Source organism: Gymnogyps californianus, chromosome 3 (genome assembly GCF_018139145.2).
Source record: "Gymnogyps californianus isolate 813 chromosome 3, ASM1813914v2, whole genome shotgun sequence".
Taxonomy (NCBI): domain Eukaryota; kingdom Metazoa; phylum Chordata; class Aves; order Accipitriformes; family Cathartidae; genus Gymnogyps; species Gymnogyps californianus.
In genome coordinates, this window is record NC_059473.1 from 20,347,694 (window position 1) to 20,371,360 (window position 23,667).

The following is a 23,667-nucleotide window of genomic DNA, read 5'->3' on the forward strand; positions in this document are numbered from 1 at the left end:
TGCATTGCTCAACTGAATTTGCTATCAACCCAAGCTTTAAATTATTCTCCTGTGTACTTTTTACGTATCTTTAACATTAAGGTTGTACAATTTATCAAAAATTAGGCTAGGAATTTTATGAGGAAGCCTAAGTGAGTCAAATACTGAATACTCACCAAATTCCACATATACAACTCTTGGAGAGCTTTTGAATTTTTTACCTAAGCTACTGCAACTTGAGTACTAATAAAATACGGTCCACATCACCAGGACAGTACAGTGACAAATAACAGAAGTGGCAACATCTTATATGTACATAGCACCTTCTGTCAGAAAGCAAAGGCATTTTAGGGATAGCTGTTAAATAAAATGACACGCAGTACTTGGAGTTCAGTTCTATTACCCATGCTTAGTAAATGAGAAAACAAGGCATAGATAATTCAAGCTGTCTGCTAACCATAATACACAAAGCCAAGAGCAGAAACAGCACTGAATATAGATTCCAAGGGCTTATTTCCCTTGTGTTTGCAAAAAAGGATGCTTTAATTTAAAAGTAAAAGTCAATCTTAGCCTATATTACTCTGTTCAATCACTGCCTCCCACTGTTTTTAAGTATACCTGTGAACTTGTAACTGTTAAGTCAAGCCAAAGTCATATTAAGGTAGTTTATCAGGATTAATACTAGCCTCACACTTCAAAAGAAAAGGGAGGGGGGGGGGGGAAGCATAAAACAAAAAAAGCAAAAAATTTCCACGTTCTGCTGCTTTATTCTTCTTATGCTTGGTTCAAGTACTGTCACCAATTTCAGTGCACGCAACTCTTGTCGTGCCAGAGAGTTGCTCCCAGATTCATTTGAATTCACAATTATATCAGAATACTCCAAAAAGCATTCAATTTGGTACAACTTCTCAGGCTAGCACCGTTAATTGTTTCACTGGCATGATACTCCTAACACTTTCTGGCAATCCTTAAGTACTACTGGTTATGAAGCAGTTGCACACATTCAAAGATATACTGGTATGAGTTCAAAAAGAGATGGCCCACCACAGAAATTCTTTTTTTTAAACAGTAATGATCTTGGTATTTATGAATTGTTTTACTGTGGTATTATAAAATGGAACACTTTGAAAAGCTCTTTTCTTAAAGCTTTCCTTAAAATAACAAATCTCAAAGCAGGTAATTTCATCTTAAAATATTTAAAAAAGGGAAGGACTCAGACTACCCAAAACCAATGTATTTGAAGAGAATAATAGTGCTGCAGGATTTCACACAAGCATGTCACATTTTAAGTGATGACAAATAAACCACAATTTGGTCAACTTCAGTCAACTTCAGGCACAACTCAGTGGAGCTACACTAGAAATGCTATGTCAAATCTTGTGGGGAGTTCAAACAGACTTGACATAGCTCAGTTAAGTGTTAACAGGAAGCTAAATCTTAGTTCAAGATAGTTTAGGAATGGAGTAGAACTGATTAATAAAAAGCTGTTTATAAAGAAGAACAAGAGCTGAGGACAGCAAAACAAAGTATCTGTGATCATTACTAAGAAGACCATATACTCTGTTCTCGAGTTTACAACATGATCAGGTGAGGATATAAAATTATGTAGTTAGTAGACCAAATTCTACTGTTAGTTGTATCACGCAACCGCACCAAAATATGGTCAGTTGCATTAGTCAGATGAGAGGACACCTTGGCCAAAACACATTTAAATGATACCTCAGCTAGTAAAGCAGAGCACGCACTATTGTAACTGCATTTCTGCAACAAGTCACATGCAGTATATACTCAAATCAACTGTACTGAGGTATCTCTATGTGTTACTTTTTCCCCCCCACAAGATATTCACTCACCAAAGTTCGCTCAACATTTTGACGCTCGCTAACTTCATTTGAAGACAGTCTCATTTAGCTGATAGACATTCGGCTAATATGGCTTCAAATATAACCAACTTTACCAAACTGTATACTTATGAGAATTCAAACTCAGGGAAAAATTTTAGGCCTCAGATGGAAAACTTTTCCTGAATTTTGAAAGGACTAATTCATAGTGTTACATAAAGTTTACTCTGAACACTAAAAGAGTTGTTTGAAACAGCCTATATAATTCTATAATGGGAATGTAAGGTTTTATCAAATTCCAGAGGCTGGTTAGAAGAAACCAAGCAGAAAGGTCACCATCCTCTACTAAATTCTCTAGTACTTTTCCACAACAGTGGCATGAAAACATCCAATTCTACATGATGTTTCTAATATTGTCTCATTACAGATAGAGGTAATGTGGTCATTGAACAATCTAAATGCTTAAAAAATTCCCGTACCACAGAGAGTGGTATTGGTACTACGTAGTACATGGAGAATTCGATTTTTCAGCCCTTTTCTTTCATTTAATATGTATGAGTGAAATTCCAGCAATAATACATTAAGATAAATCTTGTGCATAGTTTAAAGAAATGTTTCTGATTGATACTATCTAATTTGTTTTGGGGTTTTTTTTATCATGACAGATACCACTGGCAATCTATATAAGAAGGTCACTCAGAGGCAGGAAAAAAAATTATTACGTGTTCCAGATGTCTGAAGGAGTTTCTGTATTTTATTTACAATTCCTTTAAAATATTCTGACCAGCTTCATTCTGTCTGCCCCCAAAGAGTACAGAGCACTGGAATGTATAGAAAGCCTTTAACTTCTTAGAGGAAAGGCATCAGAAAAGCACAGTTTCCAAAAATAAAAATTGTCATTTTACCCTCTTCTTTTGTTTTGGTTTCACAATTTTTATTGTACCCATTATATCAATATCAATGAAAATTATAATTCATCTGTCTTCCCAGCAGGAAGAAAATGAGATTTTATTTGATCCACTGTTAATTAATTCCAGATAACTGCCCAAACTTCAGCCAGCTTCAGGTTAGAACAATATCAAGTCCAAATGCTACAGTTTTTTCTTGTCCTTTAAAATAATTTACAAAATATAAATTCTCTTTCAGTCTTAGAACCTCAGAAATCTTTCAAAGTGATGGGATGCTCAGATAAATCAAGAACTTATTCTTAATAACCAGATGTGTTTTTTAAAAAAACAAAACCACTTTAAAAGCATTTTAACAGGAAAATATAATTATTAAAATCCTCCACTGCCCTTATGAGATCCTATTTAAAATATATCTACTGTCCCTCACAAGTATATTACAGTGAAAAAAATCAGGTCACAGTGAAGGAGTAGGAGTTTTGTTTCTTGCAAAAATTTTCACAATGAGATGTTTAAGGTGAAAGAAACTCCTATGACTCAATACATAAGCTATATGTTAGACTACATTTTAGAAGAAATAAGAAACTAGATCATAACCGTTCTTATAGAAAGGATAGTAAAAATTCTTGTGTTTTGTATATGTGCGTAACGGGTATGCTTAAAAGTTTAATCTGGCAGGGTGTTAAATCTGTTATTCTATGACCTTCATAAACCATGTATTTTAATAGAATTATTATCTATTTATAAGAAAAGACAGTACCAATTCTTGCTCTATTACAATAGAACAGCATTTCCAGCCATTTTCAGTTTCAACCCCTCAATAATTTTGCAACAGATGTAAGAAACATGCACCATAAACATAAGCCTATCGACAAAAGGTTTCCTTTCCTAGTTGCCTCTTATGGAGCTCTAGAACTAATGGATTGCTCTCCATGAGTTTACAGACTGAAAGCTGAAAAATGTTTCACTGAATAAGTTTGCTGTAACTACACTGATTTATGGAAGAATAATTTGCCGCATTTGCTAGAAGTACTGTATGTCTTCAGACAACAACAACTTCAGTCCAGGAAAAAGACGACATAACAGACTTCAAATATATTAAAAAATCATTAAGATTGTGATAGTAATGAAGAAAATAACTGTTTAATTTTTAGCAAGAGATTCACAGTAGAACACACTTTTAACTCTAAACTCTTTGAACAAGCTGTAGAATTCTCACTTTTGAGGACCTAAAGGTTGAGGGAAGAGGAGGGAAGAAAACATGACTAATCATCTAAATTTTACTACTCCTTTTTTCAGAGGAGTGCAGTAGTTGACTGCTAGAGACCCTTTTCAGCCTTCCAGTACTTGACATCACTGCAGTACTTGGCATTACCAAATTGTAGTTTCTTTAATAAGAAAAAACTTGTAACTGCACCATTAAGAGTTCAAAATAATTTGATTTTAAAGAATTCTCACAACAGAGTGATCTGTTTCATACTTCTAATACGCTTACGTACAACTAAGCTAGCAGCTTTACTCTCGTTTCAGTAAAAATAAATTCTGTATCTCCCTTGCTTGTTAGTCAAAGGAGGGGGTTTTTTTTATCATACTCCATCAGGTATCTGTAGAGGCATTCATGAGGCTTGCTCTATTTTTCAACTTACCCTGTTCCATCCTGAATGTTTATGGCATGAAGTTATTTGTGTAGCACACACATAGCATAAATAATTCCAAAACACATAACCATTTAAAAGAATTGCAAATTCTGCATAAGAATAATTTCACTGCTGCAGAAATAAACACTTTCTAAGTTACACACTTACGCCTACCACAGTCACCCAGTGTACAGTAAGGAATGAGCACCACCACCTTCGAGTGAAATTAATGAAGGTGGACTCCAATATCCAGTTCATGCATTAGAAGGATGAGGAAGTTTCACATTCAAATCCGACTTTTAAAGAAGTTATTAACGTAGTAATTATTGAAGGAAAACCAACCTAACTGCTTCATCAGGTTCAGGGCTGTTTCTCCCTCACAACGCTCTATTCTCAGGCAAGAAAAACAGTTGTTCTTACCTCGAAGATCTCATGTTTTATCATAGTCAGCGCTAGAGTCATGAGCACCTTTTAACTCAGCTAAAGCCAACAGGGTAGGGAGGTCTCCACACGCACAAGGCTAGGGCAGCATTCAGGCTGCAAGCACTTCCCAGAAGCGCGGACGGTCGGGTCTGTTTTCATAAGCTATTCACAGAAGCATTGCCATTAGTCTTTACGCTTGTGAAAACTTAATAAATAAAATAACCCACGCAGAGGTTTCACGGCGCGGTCTGTCTGTCCTGGCACCGCCGGCGGTGCAGGGCGGACAGGCGGGGGAAGCGCGGGAAGCGCCCGCTCCCGCCGCGGGACGCCGGCGGCACACGGCGGCAGCGGAGGCTTCGCCTCGGCTTCCCGGATGCGGGGCTGCCTACCCCAGCCCCAGCCCGTCCTGCCGCCCCTCTCCCCTCACGGCACGACCCCCGGCCGCCCCCCTAACGGTCGCCCCCCCCGGTGCTGGAGCCGTTTTTAACGGTCTCTGCGGGCGGCGGAGGGGCCGGTGGGAGCTAGGGTACTCACATGCCAGATGGCGAAGAAGATGAGGGCGGCACAGAGGACCAGCGACAGCATGTAGCAGAAGGCAGCGAAGGTGAAGGCCATGGCGGGAAGAGCCCTCCGCGCCCCCCCGCCGCCGCCCGGGGGGTCCCGGCGGGCGACCGGGAGAACAGCGACCCCCGAAATCCCAGCGGGGAGAGCGGCGAAGCGACCGGGCGCCCTCACGGCGGAGGGGGAGTGTCACAGACAGACAGAGCCGGGACGGGCAGGGAGCGGAGCGGGGCGGGGCCGGGCAGCGGCCGCCGCGCCCCTCACAGCCGCTACCTTCGCGCCGCCGAGCCCGTCCCGACCCCCGCAGCGCCGTCAGCGTCTGGGGCGAGGGGGGCCGGGCCGGCCCAACCCCTCCACCGCCACCGCCGCCGCTCTCCTCTCCCCGCTGAGGCGCGGCGGTGGGCGGCCCCCGCCGCCAGGGCGCCCCCGAGGGGCGGGTCCCCTCAGCGGGGGCGGCAGCGGCGGGGCTCGGCGGCGGGGTCCTGCCGCCACTCGGGCGGCGTCTGCGGGGGGCTCGGCGGCGGGGTCCTGCCGCCACTCGGGCGGCGTCTGCCGTCACGGCTGCGTGTTTCTGACTGAAGTGATATATCACGACAGCGTGAGAGGAACGAGCGTAGGCTGGGATCAGTTTAGGCCAAATCCTGAGAAGATAATTATGTGCCTAAACTTGGAAGTGCTTTGGGTTTTAATTATTTTTTCCTTTTAGGATCGGGTAGATCTGGTGAGATGCGCCCCAACGTCCAGGCGCCTCGGCCTCGCCGAGGAGAGGAGCGTGGCCGGCGGAAGGGCGAGCCGGTGGCAGGGCATCACCCGGCATGGGGAGGCCAGCGCTGGGGTGGCCATCCTCTGATGGAGAGAGAGGGGACAGAAACCGAGCCTAGGATCTAATGAACTGAAACTGAGTAGCGCAGCGAAGTAGGATCAGCCTCCCCTTTGAAAAAGATATTTCCTGTTAGAGTACGTAAAGACAAACCTTTCTTAAATGCCACAAATTGGGAGAGTGCTCTTGATGACTTTCAGGTATACACAATATCCAAATTGCTGAAGTACATATTTAAAATAAGGAAGGAAAGGTAAGCCCCTGCCTTCTTACCTTGTCTTCAACAGCATCCATAGTGTCTCCAGACGTGACTTAGCCGTTTCTGCAGGAGATGTTTTAGATTTACCACCAGAAGTTCTTCCACCTCTTTGGAGCACATCACCTGACACAATACAGCAGGTTTGTAAGCAAAAAATTTTCAAGAGAAAATACCACAGAACCACCAGAAGTCCCATTTAAAAATATTCTGAAAACCATGGATGAAATCTATATATTTTAAATATCCTTACAAAACTTAAAAAGAATTTCAGTTCACAGCATTTTTTTCTGTCCTTTTATGGACGGAAGGTGGTGTAAGGGACTGAAGGAGTTAAGGTCTGTCAATGTCTCAAACATTGTAGCAATTAAGGTATAGTCTGCATAACAAATAGGGGCCTCAGCAAGAAGTGGGTCGGCATGGGCACAGGGGGCATGCCGGAGGGTATGCAGTCCCGTGTTCTGGCAGAACCAGCCTGGTAACACACCCTATGTGGCCAGAGGCCACACCAAGTTTATTTGAGGAGGGGGCTTGTAGCTCCTTGGAAAGTCCCTAAGACCACCACCCCAATAAGCCGCACATGCTCAGTAGGTGAAGAACCCTCTGGAATAGCACCATACATGTCAAGACCTGTCCAGAATGAACCCATGTAAGTCTTCAGGAGGCGTGACTGTGGAGGGAGATTTAGACACAATTGCAAAGAGCCACGTTGCGTGCGCCCGCCACCGGAGGACTGCAACCCAGAGCAGAGACCATCGCTGGATCCAAGGGTGGTGATCTCCTTCTTTCTCTTTCTCTCCCCTTTTCTTGTCTCTGTCTTTTTCTCTCCCTGTTTTCTGACCTTATTCTGGGCACATAAGGGTAATATCATTGTGAGTTTGTCATGGTAATACCATTGCGAATTTGTCGTGGTTATGCTGTTACAAGTTTTGCTAAGCCACTATCCGCTGTTTTCTGCCAAGTTTTAAGCAGGTTTTGAGTAAAGTTGTGATCTGATTGAACCTCTCGAGTAATTGTCGTTGCTGCGGATTACCGCACAGAGAATCAAAAGGTTAACCTCACCCTCACCCACCGAGTGGGACGGGACATTAAATTGGCGTCACGGACAGGATTCTCTGTGGGAAGTGGTAAAGAGGTTTCATAAAAGGGGATATCAGCCAGAGTGCTGCAGATAGGAGAACTGATTTTCGGTTGAAGCCGAAATCCCCAGCAAGAGATGATGGCAACCTGGGATAGGCCAAATCTTGACTGCTCCCCGCTGTTGGATTTATTGAAAGATTATAAAGCTTGCCTGACCCCAAAAGGGCGTAGCTGGGCCGAGGAACATTGCCAATCTCTGGCAACTGTGGCGGAATGGATAAAAGACTTGGCAAAAGAGAGCAGGTGGAGGCTCGGAAAAGGGAAGGCTATGGTTTGTTGTGTTTTAGGAGGTACATTGATGGCTGCCCAGAAAGATAAACGTGTTGTTAAACAAGCTGAGCAGGAGGAAAGTGAGTCTTTGCGAGACTTGGTAAAATCATTGCAAGCAGAATTGGAAGTAGAGCGGGTGAAATGGCAACAAGCCGAAAAGGCGGTAGCTGATGAGAAACGAAATCACAGAAAACTTACAGGACAGCCTGCGGGATGCTTTTGTGAGGGAAAGGGAGTTGAAGTTGAAACTGGCTGGGTGTGGGGATGATCTGGAAAGTGAGCTGGGATTTTCCAGCTTACCAAGAGAGGTTGCCCCTCACTACCTGTGGAGGGAAGTAGAGGCAGTAACAGCACCTGCTCCTGCCCCCAAACTCCGTCCACTTATGAAAACTGAAGTCATATATGACGGCGAAGACAGTGGACCCGCCGTTACTACTAAAGAGACAACCTATACAGTTATTGAATTGGCAAAGTTACAGGAAAAATATAGTAGACAGGCCAAGGAAACTGAGACCGAGTATGTGTGGAGGGTCTCTGACTGGTGGGGATAGAATAAAGCTTTCAGAAGAAGAGGCTCAAGGATATTGGAGTCCAGGCGTATTTTTGACGGTGGAGGACAATCGGGAACCCTGGTCCTTGACTCAGAGGGTGGCGTACTGGGCCGGAGGGTTAGACCCCTTAGAGAGGGGAGATCCCATTGCCATTCCCACCCCTGGGGTAAGCCACCTTACCGAGAGTGTACAGAAAGCGGCCTGCCTTCAATTGATGCATGATAGGCGTTTAGTCCCTCGTCAACCTTCTCCAATGTTGTTGTTTGCTAACCCAGATAGGATGACCCCCTTGATTAGAGGACTACCTGACTCGCTAAAAATCTATGCTGTACAAATTCAAGACCGGCTAAGAGCCATTGTGGCGGGAGGGCCACAGGCTGGACCAGGTCTCACTTGGGGAGAGATTGCACGAGAATTGATTAATTACGGCCAGTGCGTGGGATTTGTTGGGAAAGAGGGGGAAGAGGAAAACTGGAAAAACCTACTGGAGTGGCTGCACGTCAAGCGTGGTCACTCAGGAGTCAGAGATCTTCTCAAAGAAGTGGGAAGTAGAGGGTGGCCTGTCACCCGAGAGCTGTGTAACACTGTCGTTTCTGCCTGTGGTCTGTGGCGTACTAGACTGGAAAAACACCCTTTACAAAATCCTCCACTTCATCTGCGAGATGGGAAGGGATTATGGGAAACATGGCAGGTTGATTACATAGGACCTTTTAAAAAATCAGAAGGGAAACAATATGTGCTCGTGGGGGTGGAAGTGGTATCAGGACTCGTTCAGGCTGGAGCAGTAACATGAGCGACTGGGAAAAATTGAGTAAAAGAGTTAAAATTGTGGCTTAGTTTTTTGCCTAAACTTAAAGCAATCCAATCACACAACGGCAGTCACTTTACTGCTGGGGTGGTCCAGGAGTGAGCAAAAGTTGAGGGAATACTGTGGATATTTCATACACCCTATTATCCCCAAGCTAATGGGATAGTAGAGAGGACAAATGGTCTCTTAAAACGATTAAAACGATTCTTGAGACCCCACAACTCTGGGTGGTCCATACGACTCTGGGAAGCTATGACCAGAGTAAATGACAGTTGGGCAGTTAATGGATGTCCATGAATCACTGCATCTTGCCCTAAGCCTCCATCCATACTCCCTGGGGAGTGTGAGACCAAAAACCCTGTAAGTCCTCTTCACTATCCGTGACAACTGGTCTTGGTTAAATTACCTACAACAGGACAAGTACCACTAATCCTAAAAATTCCAGTTAACATACATGCATGGGTAGCAACTGATGCCCACGGGAAAAGAACATCGAATCAATACCAGATGGATCATTCCGTCTTTCTAATCACCGGTTCGAAAGAATCGGGATTTTCTTTTGTTCTTTTAACAGGTCCAAGTACCGGAAGCAGCTTTCTCCTCAGAAGTTGAAGCCATTGTTGGTTTGGGGAATTTGGGTTGCTGTTGTATTGTTGTGTCGTATAGTTTTCATATTCTGTATCTATCGTCGCAAACGTTGTTTTGGAAATTCGCAACTTAGACCATTATAACTTGTTTTGGTATCGCTGGGGAGCGAGCAACCAAACCATGATTGTTGATATCTGTGCCGGCAGCCATGTACTTGGTTGCTTATCCTCTGTTTTTCTCTGTTCATGGTAAAACCCGTAAGCTTAGACACCCCAAATTTAGCTTGGGAACTCATTCAAGGTGTCATCCAGATGTGGGGGCACCAAGATAAGGGCCTGTGTATTGCCCTACCTAGATCAACCGAAGAAGGTTTAAGGTTTTTATGTCGCCTGTAAACTTGTCATTTATATTTAATGTGACCAATGCCACCTCTCCGATTTATCTACCCACAAGCTGGACTTATGAGGAGGCATGGGTCAATTGGGTGCAAACCCCAATGTTAGGATCCCCCTGGTATCAGGTGTGGGATAAGCCCCCCGTCCTAAACACCTCCATTGAGATGGATAGCGCAAGATGGAAATTTACCATACCGGAACTAAATATTACCATTCTTTCTCCGATAGATGGATTAAACCCTTTAATTGAGAACCACAAGGGGAACATCCCTGCTGGTAACTTTATCTTTGATAAAGAAACTAGCAGTTACCCCTGTACAGTTTAGCCCTGGGACCCGCTGTTTGCCGATGGGGCCCAGAGTGGTGTATCTTACTCCCAAATAAGACCTCTATAACCCCTCGGGATAGAAAAACTTTGATGTGGGCTTTGTCAAAATCAATTCTCTCACAACCTTTTGTCAACCCTAGATTTAATCCATCTATCAGAGAGGCCGAAAGCCCACTTTTTAACTGTTCTAGAACGATCACCTGCAATTCAGGACCAGGGGATCCACCAGAAACTTGGCATATCAATAGTCTCAGAGCCTTAATTTGAGATATGTGTACATGTTGGGGATATCCCTCTAAAGGATGGCAAAATAATGACATTACTTGTAATACCACCAATGGTGACCTTGCGGGAAGGTGTGGAGTGCCCTACACCCATTACCCCATACGAGGGACACTGGACACCAAACCTGTTATCACCATTATGAATTTTACAGATCAATGTACCTGTGAAACCAGCATTTATCCAGCCCCCCTCAGGATTGGCTTGGGGGTGCTCAAATGGAAGATTTTATTCTTCTTTAACATTAGAATATCATGGTGGCTTAAAGTGTGGATTGGGTATCCCTTCTCTGTGTCCATCTTGTGTTTTTGACTTTGTGATATCCCCCCGATGGTCGCGTAGGGAGGCAAATAAGCCTAAAACCTGCCCCAAGTGGGCGATTAGTGGAGTTAAGATTCCCGATGATTATACTGATGGACAATTAGCTTCATTAATATTTGAAAATGTTTTTACCCCATACGTAACTTTGAAACGACACCAGTTTGTCTCAGAAAATATTACCTGGCAGGTACATCTTTTGGGCAACTGGACAAGATACGCTTTTGGAGAATTAAATTTGCAGGTCCAACAGGTATCGAAAATGACCCTTCAGAATCGCCTGGCTCTGGACATGATACTGCTCAAGGAAAATGGAGTCTGTGGAATGTTAAATCTCACTGACGGAGAATGTTGTATCACCATACACAACGCCACTACCTCAACAGAAGAAGCTCGAGCAAAGATGAAAGAGATAGCAGATCAAACAGCAGAACTTCTCCAATCTGTGCAGCCAAAAGACTGATTTGGTAACTGGACTCCGAACTCTTGGTTGCAGTCCATCCTACGATCCTTGGGACTTATGGGATTGGGGGCTTGGTTAACAAAAACAGGATTAACATTAGTTGTTGGTTTCGTATTTTTAATGATCAGCATAGCTATTGTTCGTTGTATGATTACCCGTGCCATCTCCCCTCTCTCCTCTCTCTTTTCTCCCTCTGTTCGCTACGTAAGAATCACCACCCTAGAAGATGAGATGTCTGTTTGAGCCACGGGGTGGTGTTACGCCGATTGTTTGTGAGTTCTTAGTTTTGATGTTAGGATGTGAAAATCACTAACCTTGTAGAAGACTATGTAAACAATGTTTGAGCCACGGGGTGGTGTAAGGGACTGAAGGAGTTAAGGTCTGTCAATGTCTCAAACATTGTAGCAATTAAGGTATAGTCTGCATAACAAATAGGGGCCTCAGCAAGAAGTGGGTCGGCATGGGCACAGGGGGCATGCCGGAGGGTATGCAGTCCCGTGTTCTGGCAGAACCAGCCTGGTAACACACCCTATGTGGCCAGAGGCCACACCAAGTTTATTTGAGGAGGGGGCTTGTAGCTCCTTGGAAAGTCCCTAAGACCACCACCCCAATAAGCCGCACATGCTCAGTAGGTGAAGAACCCTCTGGAATAGCACCATACATGTCAAGACCTGTCCAGAATGAACCCATGTAAGTCTTCAGGAGGCGTGACTGTGGACGGAGATTTAGACACAATTGCAAAGAGCCACGTTGCGTGCGCCCGCCACCGGAGGACTGCAACCCAGAGCAGAGACCATCGCTGGATCCAAGGGTGGTGATCTCCTTCTTTCTCTTTCTCTCCCCTTTTCTTGTCTCTGTCTTTTTCTCTCCCTGTTTTCTGACCTTATTCTGGGCACATAAGGGTAGTATCATTGTGAGTTTGTCGTGGTAATACCATTGCGAATTTGTCGTGGTTATGCTGTTACAAGTTTTGCCAAGCCACTATCCGCTGTTTTCTGCCAAGTTTTAAGCAGGTTTTGAGTAAAGTTGTGATCTGATTGAACCTCTCGAGTAATTGTCGTTGCTGCGGATTACCGCACAGAGAATCAAAAGGTTAACCTCACCCTCACCCACCGAGTGGGACAGGACAGGGGATTCGGTAACAAAACTATTTAGAAATTTGACAGTGGTCACCTGTGAAAAGTCAGACTTCATGGTACAAGAGATTGTAATTCCATCAAAGCCAAGTTCAGTACAAGCTTTCTTTTTAAATGTTTACAATGTATTTTTGTTTAAAATTATGGTATATTATTTTTAACATAATATGCACTTTTATCCTGAGGAGAGAGTGCTGATTTGAATCAAGAGTCAAGGCCAGTAATTAACAAACCAGTCAGGAATAAACTGATGGATGTAACCTTTTATAATCGAGCTGCTCCAGACTCTGCATGTGATTTGATGCTTTAATTAAGAAGGACAGAACATGGCAAATAGTAATGAGCTTTACTGTCATACAGGGATGCAGTAAACGCATTGTAATTCTCTGACCTTTTAATTCTTTCATATCTGAAATCCTGCAAAGCATATGCTTGCGAAAGTAAATGGTTTATTCATAACCACACATTTTGAAAAGAGCTGTAAATGAGGTACAGAAGTCGTCTTTGGAATTTTTTTTTCTTTTGCCACAGTTACTTTAATATCTGGATATATATTACTTATGTTAAGATTCAACACAGAAAAACTGATGCTTCCAAGAAAACCAAAATAAAACATTTTTTTATGGAGCACTTCTATGTATACACACACACACACACATATATGCATATCTATAAAAATATAAATATACTGTAGGTATTGAAGTGGAAACAACCATTAAATCTCAGTTTAGGACTACACTCCAAGGTAAATATTTTGTTTTTCAGTGTCTCTCATCTTCATTTACATTCCAGCTCCATCAAATACATCCAGTATTTGATGCTCTTCAATAAACACACAGGCAAAATATTTGTTTCTCGTTTTGCAAGGAGACAGTTCCACAGCCCAACACCTCCAATCAGAGTTTTCCTGGTATTGATTTTGAAACATATATTGTCCATTAGCCATATTTCTAGTCATTAATCATTGCTAGTGGCTGACTAATTACGAAAGTTTCTGATACACAGTGAAAGGAAAATCTATCAAGATGCATTTAGGACATTTTTGTCCTACTGACTTACTCTTACATTATACCATGAGGATACCTTAAGTATCCTGAGATATTTAAGTGATGGAGAGTGGTGGAAAGATTTACCCTTCACTCAGTACATCTCTGAGATTTGTCTCAGTAATCACTAAAAAGTCTTCCTTATCTCCGCCTCGTTACAAACTCATTACAGCTCTCTGTGGCATGCGGACCTGACAGCAGGGAGCTGTTCCTTTGTCATTTCTGAATGAGACTACTGCAAACCACGGCATCTGAGGCAGAAGGTGAAAATAGTACGGATGTGCCTGACCCTTTTCTTACTGGTTTAAGCCTCTGCGAACACAGCAGGAACATCAGTCTGTCTATTAGCTCCTCATCCACTTCTGAGGTCTTGGTCCTAACCTTCAAATAAACTGATGGATCTGATCCTAGCCGCATGAGAAATTATAGTCCAGCACCCAGCTGTGCTCCTTTGAAATAATACATATTACAGAGGCCAGAACAGAGGGTATGGGAGCTGAGGATGCAGCATTATCAACTGAAGGGATCTGGAACAGGCACACCAGACAGAGTATAACCACCTTTAGAAAAAAACTGTTGCTTTCAAAACTGCTACTTCAACACTTTTCCCACAATGAACAAAGTGATATCCACACATTGAGACACACTGGGTTTCTTTTCTATTATTAGAAATAAAAGGCCCAGAGGTTCTGCAGCAGTCTGTTAGGAAATACACTAATCTTTGCTCTCTGGTGTTCAGCAGCTCGTTTTAGCAGCCACAGTCTCAGATTTAGCACCTCATCTTTCATTCTGCTGTCTTCAAAATTTCACAAATGCTTGTGCTTCCTCCAGGTTGTGTATTCCCAAGCTGTTCCCAGAAGGGACTGCTGTTCTCACCCTGCGGCACACACCTGTAACCCCGGAATGCAGCAGCAAAAAATATGCAGAAAGCTGAAGCATGGAGATTAATTTCAGACCAAGTAGAAAGTCAGTAAGAAATGGAAAGTAAATTCATGTTCAGACTGATAAAAAAAAAATGGTTTGTATTCTCTCCTCTCATCTTTAAATGAGGCTGTTTCTTTTAAATGTGTTTGCTTATGGGTCACACAAGGCACTTCAAGCTTAACAATACTTCCCAGCATAAGTTTTTACATGAACTGGTTTTGTAGGCTGTCCCCCACAATACACACGAACAGATCATGACTGTGTTTGTAAAACCTTCGGAGAAAGGGTTTTTTACAAAAGACTGTAAGGGTCCTTGCTTTACTTGAGCAGATTAAATTTTGGAATGCTACAGTTATCACTGAAGCACGTTTTGTGGTTTGGATTTGGTGTTTGTAAACAGAAAGTATTTGTCTTTGCCGTGCATATTTATTGGAAAATATGATTGCAGGTTCCTGAAGGAATTAGAGAATCAAGCAGACCTTTTTTTGCAATATAGTCTGATCCAAATTTCATACAGAGTCATCACAAGAGGATAGATGGTGGTGCTGCTTTTGTACAACTGGTACTGAGATGCTCATTTTCAAAGCTATCACTCTGCAAATACTACCATAGGTCAAAGCACAAACAGAGAGGATTTGGGATTTTTTACTTAAGGATGGCTTTTTACTTCGTGAGGACCTCTATGAAGGGACCATAAAAATTCAGTCACTAGATAAATAATAACAAAGGAGTACATCTGGTGAGCAACAGACAGCCCTCAAAACCAAATGACGTCCAATGTTCCTATAGATGTTGTGAAACTAGATTTAGTAGATTTATGAGTTCAGGGTGTCCTTACGTTAGCAGGTCTTGGAGCACTTGATTTTATACAAAATGACCTTTTGTGCTAGATAATGAAAGAATTTGAAGGTACTGGAAGAAATTTCCAGTGGCTAATTTATAGAACGGCATCAGAGATGAGAAGGGACGGCTAACGAGTCCTTTCAACTCCCAAATAAGTACCATAACTGTATAAACCTAAAGGACAAGTCTTTATAAGACCAGTAGTCCCTGAAGTGAGAGGCTAAAATCACCATAAATCCACCGACAAGGTGGTGTACCCTCAGCCAAGGTGGTTCATAGTTTTAAGATTCATATATTATTGTTACAATGTGTAGTTTTAAGTGTAACATATTACTGAGTGCCTGTTAGAGTAAAAGCCATGCTATTAACTATAGTAGAGAATTGTCATTCATTAGACTGAGTATATTTTAATAATACATCTGACTCTCTCTTTTGTGAATCTTAAGTAATACTAAATTATTAACAATGCTTATATACAAATTGCCATCATTGGGCTTTACTGCTAATATCCCATAGAGATTAATAGAAGCATTTCATACTCTTATGCATTATTATTTCAGATTATCTGCAGATTCCAGATGAAATGACTGTATTACTTCATGGTCAGTTCATTTTCGAAAGGTTAGCTTTGCAATAATAAAGGCAAGTGACATTTTGTTAATGAAGTCTTATTTTCAGACACCAAGAATATGATAGTTCACAACTCCACTGACAATAATCTCATTTTACTGCCAGGTGAATAAATACACTATTTCACCAGCTGTTAGCAAGAATACTGTTTCTGCCTTCTTTTGTAGGAACCAGCTGAATAAATTTTATCTACATTATCATAGGATCATAGGAAAGTTTATGTTGGAAGGGACCTTGGGAGGTCTCTAGTCCAACCTCCTGCTCAAAGCAGGGCCAAATGCAAGGTCAGACTAGTTGCTCAGGGCTTCATCTGGTCAAGGCTTGAAAATCTCCAAGGACAGAGATGGCCCAACCTCTCTGGGCAACCTGTTCCACCGCCTGTCTCAGGTCGTCTTCAGCAGACTTGTCAGTTCCCAGCCGGTATCATTGCCAAGGCTTACTCCTTCTCTAGTACATGACTTTACATTTGTCCTTGTTGAATTTTGTAAGGTTCCTGTCAGGCTATGATCTCCGTGTTTAATTATTGAAATCCACTTTAAAAAGCATAGATTAATATGCAATACAGAAATGTTCCTAAATAGCACAGTAAGACTGTTCAGAGCATGACACTATACTGCTTTGCTTCTACTATTCACTTGCCAGCCAATATCAGAATTATACACTATATCACACTCATGCCCGTAATGGCCACTGGCAAAACTGGGGCTTCAGATTTGCAACTTAGATCACTCACCTGAACTAATTGATCTCAGTAACTGTTCTGTCCCATGCTTTGATAACCAGCACCACAGAGGCATGATACACATTTTGACTCTTCATGTCACTGATAATTAGCTAGCAAATAGAAGAGTGTTTGACAACAGGGAATCTGGGACTTTTCCCATTTTCTGCAGGGCTAGTGGAGTGATTTTGTGTGTGTAGATCTCACTGCACCTCTTAATTCCTAAGCTATTCTTTTCTGCCCTATTTCTCCAGCCTCCTCTCCCCTCTACTGCACAGTTCTTTCCCATTAGTCTGTCTTTCCCTTATCTTCTTGCTAGTTCATAGTCTCAGCCTGGTCCATCCACTGCATCCCACTTCCTCACCTCCTCCAAATTCAGCTTTTTTCTCCTGGGAGTTCATTAAGACTGCTTCCTCACCAGTGATGAACTATCTGATAGGATACTAAGCACTCCAGAAAGACAGGATGTCTGCTCTTGGTTCCAGGACAGAGTAGCAAAAGCAAGTGGAAATAGCAATTGCAGGGGAGGTCCTGCTTTAAAGCACGACCAGTGAAATGGAATGGGGAAAGAATTGGCTTAATTTCAACCAATCTCTAATAACTATGTGTGAAATTTTCAGAAGGATTAGAATTAGCCAAAGATCATAATTACTCATGGCAACAGCAGAAGTCATTTTCATCTTACAAAAGTTACCTCCTTCCAGATGTGAAGTCCTTCCAGTACATGGAGAAGGCAGGAGCCTTCCATAAACTAGTAATAAGATTTTCAGAATTGGCAAAATAACATGTCTACTTTTTTTTCTGTGAACATTTTTCTGAACTCCTCAAGACCTTTAGTCTGGAGAGGAAGCCCAACATAAAAATGGGAGCCTATGCAGGGAATAGAAAGTAAGATCTTAACATGGAATATCTGAAACAGTCTTAATTGCCTTTGACAATACCTGTTTTGCTTCAAATCAGTACACGGGAACTTTACACAAGTAGTTCTTGCTAACATTGCTTAATCCTGCTAAGAAGGAATATAATTTGAGTCTGTGCTGGGGAGAGAGTGGGCTCCAACTTTATCAGTTCTGAATAACTGAATTCCATCAAAGGAATGAAAATGGAATAACATTTTCTGAATAAGTAACCTATGAGAAATCCTTCATCAGTCACTGAAGATCCTGCAGAGCCAGCTATGCTAATAAGACAATTTGCATAAGGTATGCATTTGTCCAAACACTGAAATAACATTCTGGGCCAAATTCCTATGATTTTAACGGTTTCATTTTTTCCCACCCCAGAGCCTGAAATGTTCTGCAATCTACAAGCCCTGCTGGTTGCTCGCACCCATTGCAGGCTGTATCAGATCACACCTCATGGCTCCATCATTCTGAACAGAGAAGCCAGAACAAAGTCAAATATGTGATGCCCTTCAACAGTTCTCCTCAGAGGAAGATTAAATTCTCTCATATTAAACCAAATGCTCTTCCTCTTTATCTCTTCATACTGAGACTGCTACTGAATGCTCATCCCTGCTGTCCAGAAAACAAGAATCTGGTGCAGTAAACCAAGGCCTGGTGTCTTTGCTGTAGTTTAGAAAAAATTCAGTATTTCACCAAACCAACATATGTGTTCTAATTGAATTAATGGTCTTAGTCATTTTTAACTTGCACACATAAATGAATAGTTACAATATGGTCTGCATAAATAACAGTGTTGACTAATGAGCACATAAACATTAAATTATGGCTGCATTTATACAGAAAAAGTGTTTTCACTTTTGATGCAGTTCTATGAGGGGTGGGTACATCTATGATGTGACAGGAAGGAGAGGCTATGCAGACGTACAGCAGCATGCACTGCAGTGACAGTACAAATGGACTGGCTGCCATCAGCTCAGGAGCCTTATAACCCTGCCTCCTTGTCCTCTACCTCTGTTGAATTAGTATCAGGTTTTACTGACCTCTGTTTAAAGGAAAAAAAATCAATTGCCCAAAAAACACGAGTTGTGTTATCAGCATATCAATAACAGAACTCTTTATCAAACACTGAATTTAATTAAAGGTTGTCCAAACTGATCCCCTAAGCTTTTGTAACTTTGAAACATATTCCTCATATTATACCAGAGAGAAAAAGAAAAACCCATAAATAGGGATATTTTAAACTGTAGGAGTTAAACTAATGATTGTAGCACTCTGTATCACTTAGAATTTCTAATCTGTTCAGCTAAAGTCCCTTATAAAAACTCTTTTAGCATTGGACATCAAGAACTGAAGAATTCATATTGTAAATTGGAAAAATACCAGAAGAAAAGGTTGGAGGTGGCAATGGAGGAGTGGGAATATGTTTAGCAAGAAGTGTCATGAGAATGCTGTGCTGAAAAATCATTCCTGTTCTAAATATAAACCTTTAATATATTAGCCATCCTGGTTTTAACATCATATAAAATATTTCCAGTCTGAAGCAGAACCAGCAAGACAAGGTGATTCTCTGCGATTTACACATCTCTTATGAAGAAGGGAACAGGAAAGGTTTGAAATCCTGGTTGGAGGTTCTAGTGCATTTTATACCACAAATATCTTAATTTGTGTTATGTCTTCTTTTTCTTTCTGTTATCTTGAAACATCTAAATAAACTTGCCTAAACCACAAGGGCCATATAATGAAAGTTTGGGTCTAGATCTTTAGTAAATATTCAGAATGCCATCTGAAATACTCAATTTAACTCTAGGAATAGCTAGGAGAAACAGTGATTGTGATGTAGTAAGTAAAAATTCTGCTCTTGTTGGGCTTATTTTTGGAAGTTAATATAAAACCTATGTCATTCAGAGCTGCCTTCTTCCAAGTCCTGTATGTTTTGTACCTACATTAATCAGTAAGGACAAGGTATGCTTTCTTTTGTTAAACCAATTGCCACTGTTATTTCTGAGACAAAAGTGGCTGAGCAGTAACAGGTGCCAGCTCTAGTTATCCATGCTCTCCAAATGGAGCTCTCCTGTGTTATTTCTTAAAGACTTTGTCACTCAGAACTCTGAAGCAGTTGTTCACTGGAAGATCAATGAAATACAGATCTCAGAGGTTACTGGAGAAATGGAAGAGTTAAATGTGATCTTAACTAGTCATTACCTGGGAAGAGAAGAATGACTCATGTCAACTTCAGAAAGTTAAGCCTTTAAGAAACTACCATGACTCACAAGTACTGCACACACACACACACACACACAAATCTGTTTCTCAGTTCAAGGCATTTAGTTCTTCTATAGAGAAACTAAGCTCTCTTCTCCTTGAACCTGCAACAGCCTTACATTAATGTAATTGCCTTGACATCTGACAGCTAATTGATTCAGAGGGGTAGATGCTATATATATATGTGTTTCTTGCTGACTGGGTTACATAAATTGTTGCTCTATAAACTGATGTGAAACAGCATATAATAGGAATGAACTTTTTTTTTCCCTAACAGATATTGTAAGAGTGCTTTGGATTGCAATTTAAGCAACTCTCAAAATCAAACTGACTCCAGGCAGTTTTTCTTTGTGGACATGGTTATCTAAAAGAAAAATATTTTTCAGCAAGTATTTAGGTGGAGGGGTTACTTTGGCTTCTGAAGCATTCATTTTAGTGGCAATAATTCCGTATTCATTGAAACAATTAACATCAGCAAAACTATTCAGTTAAGCAAAGCTAATCAAGTTGGCGCTCAGGCTTCAAATGGAAGCAAAGATGACATCTTACCAGTACTGGCATTTACAACTCATATTAATGATCTGTCAGTTACTGTTGTCACTAATGTATATATGTATGCTACCTTCTCAGAGCTACTTCGAACATCCAGATAACTGAAAATCAGAAAGCATTTTTGCTGATTTGAACTGCGGAAGATTTTTCCACTGTGATGATCTGAATATGACCAGACAAATCTCAGTGGAGATCATACTGCAGGAAAAGGTAACACACTGGACAACCCCCTGAGTATTCTTCATATATTTGTTCTGGCCCAGATGGAGAAGCTAATTTGCGATAATTGGGGTGTAAATTTCCAAGCACTGCAGCTTAGCTGCCCTAATTCCCCCTAAGGCCACTTTGTCTTGCTAGGAGAAAGTAATCTTGCTTTGAAAGTGCAGTAAGCTATTTTGCCTTTAGCACTGAAATGTCTCCAGCAAGAATAGTGTGAATTAGTGAACTGTAAATTCACACCCGATGTGAATTCTTATTAATTTCTTTCTGTTAAAATGCCCATAAATAGGGGAGGTGGCTTGGAGCTGACTAGCAGGCTAATAGATGCCCAGAAAGAAAAAAAGTCTATCACAAAAGTCACGGGGAAAATGAATTAAGATGGTCTGTGTCCACAAATGGCATTACTGAGTTCATTTTCACCTTGAAGAGGAGGGACTAGTACATCCCAAGGAAGAAGGCAGAATTACTGCAAATGAGCTGAGTAGCTGAGTAAACAGCTTGATCTGCCTAACAACTAACTACTCATCTGAGCAACTAGGGTAGCTGCGTGTGGCGAGGTGTGCACACACTGCATTGAGCCTGACACAGCGGCCGAGAGAAGTTGTCCTCTGATGGTTGTTCACTGGCCTGTCTGAAATAAGCAAATCCAACTCTTATGAGAAAAGTGTTTGCCTTGCAAAACTAGAAGTGTACCAAGTACAACGAGATTCCCCTGCTAATCATCTCGGTGCAAGCGAAGAGGAGCAAAGCCTTAATTACTCTTCTGCTCCAACAAAAGGTGCCTCCACACTCATATCCAGAAACTGCATTGGGGAGCATGTGCACCTTCACCCATTCCAAAATTATCCTACGTGGATTATTTCATCCTGCAGGGCTGCCAGGTCTGAATTAAACCAAACACATTATGTAGTTTCCAGTCCTTTGATTATATTTATCAATATTCTTTGTTAACAAGTGTTGGGCTTTCATTGAACTTAAAAAAAAATGCTCATAAAACACTGAGCATCTGTTCAAAGGGTAGTACTGTGTTTTCTTAAGATGTAATTTAACAGTGTTCTGTAAAAGGCACAGGGGGCTGAGAGTTGCTTTAAGCTGAGTACATTTACTTACATGTTTAGCAACATATTCTCACTTTCATTTCTTAGAAACCAGAGGGAACAAGTTAAAATGAATGAAATTGACTTGTTGACTTGTAAGACTCAAAAAAACCCATTGCCTCTGTTAGCTACAGAAGTGCATGAATACTGCATGACATCTTCAATTTTTCCCACTACGCAGCCAGGGTCTTCTTTAAGAAGACAACTTTCAGCTTAGAAACTCAAATCACAGAAACATTAATTTAACTGTGCTGCAAGGCAAAGGTATATTCAGCTTGTTTGAATTCCTAGGCAAGATGTGAAATCAAAATGGAGGGAGTCTCCAGATAAACTAAGAGCAATCATCTGACTCTGTTTTGGTCCAAAGCTGCACCAACCATAGTCGTATAAACTCATTTTATGCACCGTCTCTTTTGTTAACTTATTTAGTGTCTTCTGTCTCTGAACGTCAGATGTGAATTCCAAACCCTGCAATTTTGGGCCTCAAATCTGAGGCACCTGAATTTGTTGTCATATTATATTGTGAAAGTAGATGACCACATGATATCATATCTGAATATCTGTCAAATTCACAGGGGCTAACAGCAGATATTCACTGTTCTGTCTACACAACTTCTTAAATGAGACTCTGCTTCAACTTGCAAGTTTTATGGTATCTAGATGTATTGTGAAAATGTGCTTTTTCACAATAATAACTAATGTTTTACTATCTTTGACAGCAATAAAAATGTTTATCAAATACTACAGAACATTATGAGACAGTCTGAGACATGCATGAAATGTTCCTACAGGAAAGCCAGTTTACCTAAGGAGACTGGCACACATTTCCAGTGTGGTTTATATTTTAAAAGTTGCTATAATCTCAGACCAGCTACATATTTGAGAAATCCTGAAAGACAGATGAGGTTCCAGAAGACTGGTAAAGATAAAAACTATCTTCAGAAGAGGGAATAGCCTCAGAATGATAAACATTTTGGCATGTTTAATTATTTATTCCATTATTTTTCTGTTAATTTAAAATAAACAAGTACCCAGAAGAGAGCAAGAAAAAAATAGCAAGGACCAATGATTAATCGGGGTAAAACTGTATGAAATGAAACAAAATTCTTTCTATAACAAAGTAACAGGTCTTAGGAAAAGGAATGAGCAATTAAAGCCATATATCCTAACTCTGTGATTTTGCCACTGTTTCACAGTGCTGTCTGATTGTTCCCACTCTTAATATTGTGTATTTAATTATTCCTACCTAAATGCAGTACTTCTCATTTTTCTTTATTGAGTTCATAGAATCATCATAGAATGGTTTGGGTTGGAAGGGACCTTAAAGATCATCTAGTTCCAACCCCACTGCCATGGGCAGGGACACCTTCCACTAGATCGGGTTGCTCAAAGCCCCATTCAACCTGGCCTTGAACACTTCCACAGAGGGGGCATCCACAACTTCTCTGGGCAACCTGTTCCTGTGCCTCACCACCCTCACAGTAAGGAATCTCTTCCTAATATCTAATCTAAATGTACCCTCTTTCAGTTTAAAACTGTTACCCCTCGTCCTATCACTGCATTCCCTGGTAGAGTCCCTCCCCATCTTTTCTGTCGGCCCCCTTTAAGTACTGGAGGGCTGCTATAAGTTCTCCCCTGAGCCTTCTCTTCTCCAGGCTAACCAACCTCAACTCTCTCAGCCTATCCTCGTAGGGGAGGGGCTCCAGCCCCCGGATCATCTTTGTGGCCCTCCTCTGGACCCACTCTAACAGGTCCATGTCCTTCTTA

The 23,667-nt window shown here is 41.5% G+C and overlaps 1 protein-coding gene across 2 annotated transcripts in view; it reads right to left on the reverse strand.

The window, feature by feature from the left end:
* CNIH3 (cornichon family AMPA receptor auxiliary protein 3) overlaps positions 1-5,400 on the reverse strand; it is a 50,572-nt gene extending 45,172 nt beyond the window's left edge. For both annotated transcript variants that reach the window (XM_050894620.1, XM_050894619.1), the window contains exon 1: positions 5,320-5,400. In XM_050894620.1, the coding sequence (XP_050750577.1) occupies positions 5,320-5,400 (81 nt within the window). The remainder of the gene's footprint in view (positions 1-5,319) is intronic.
* Between the last annotated feature and the right edge of the window lie 18,267 nt (positions 5,401-23,667).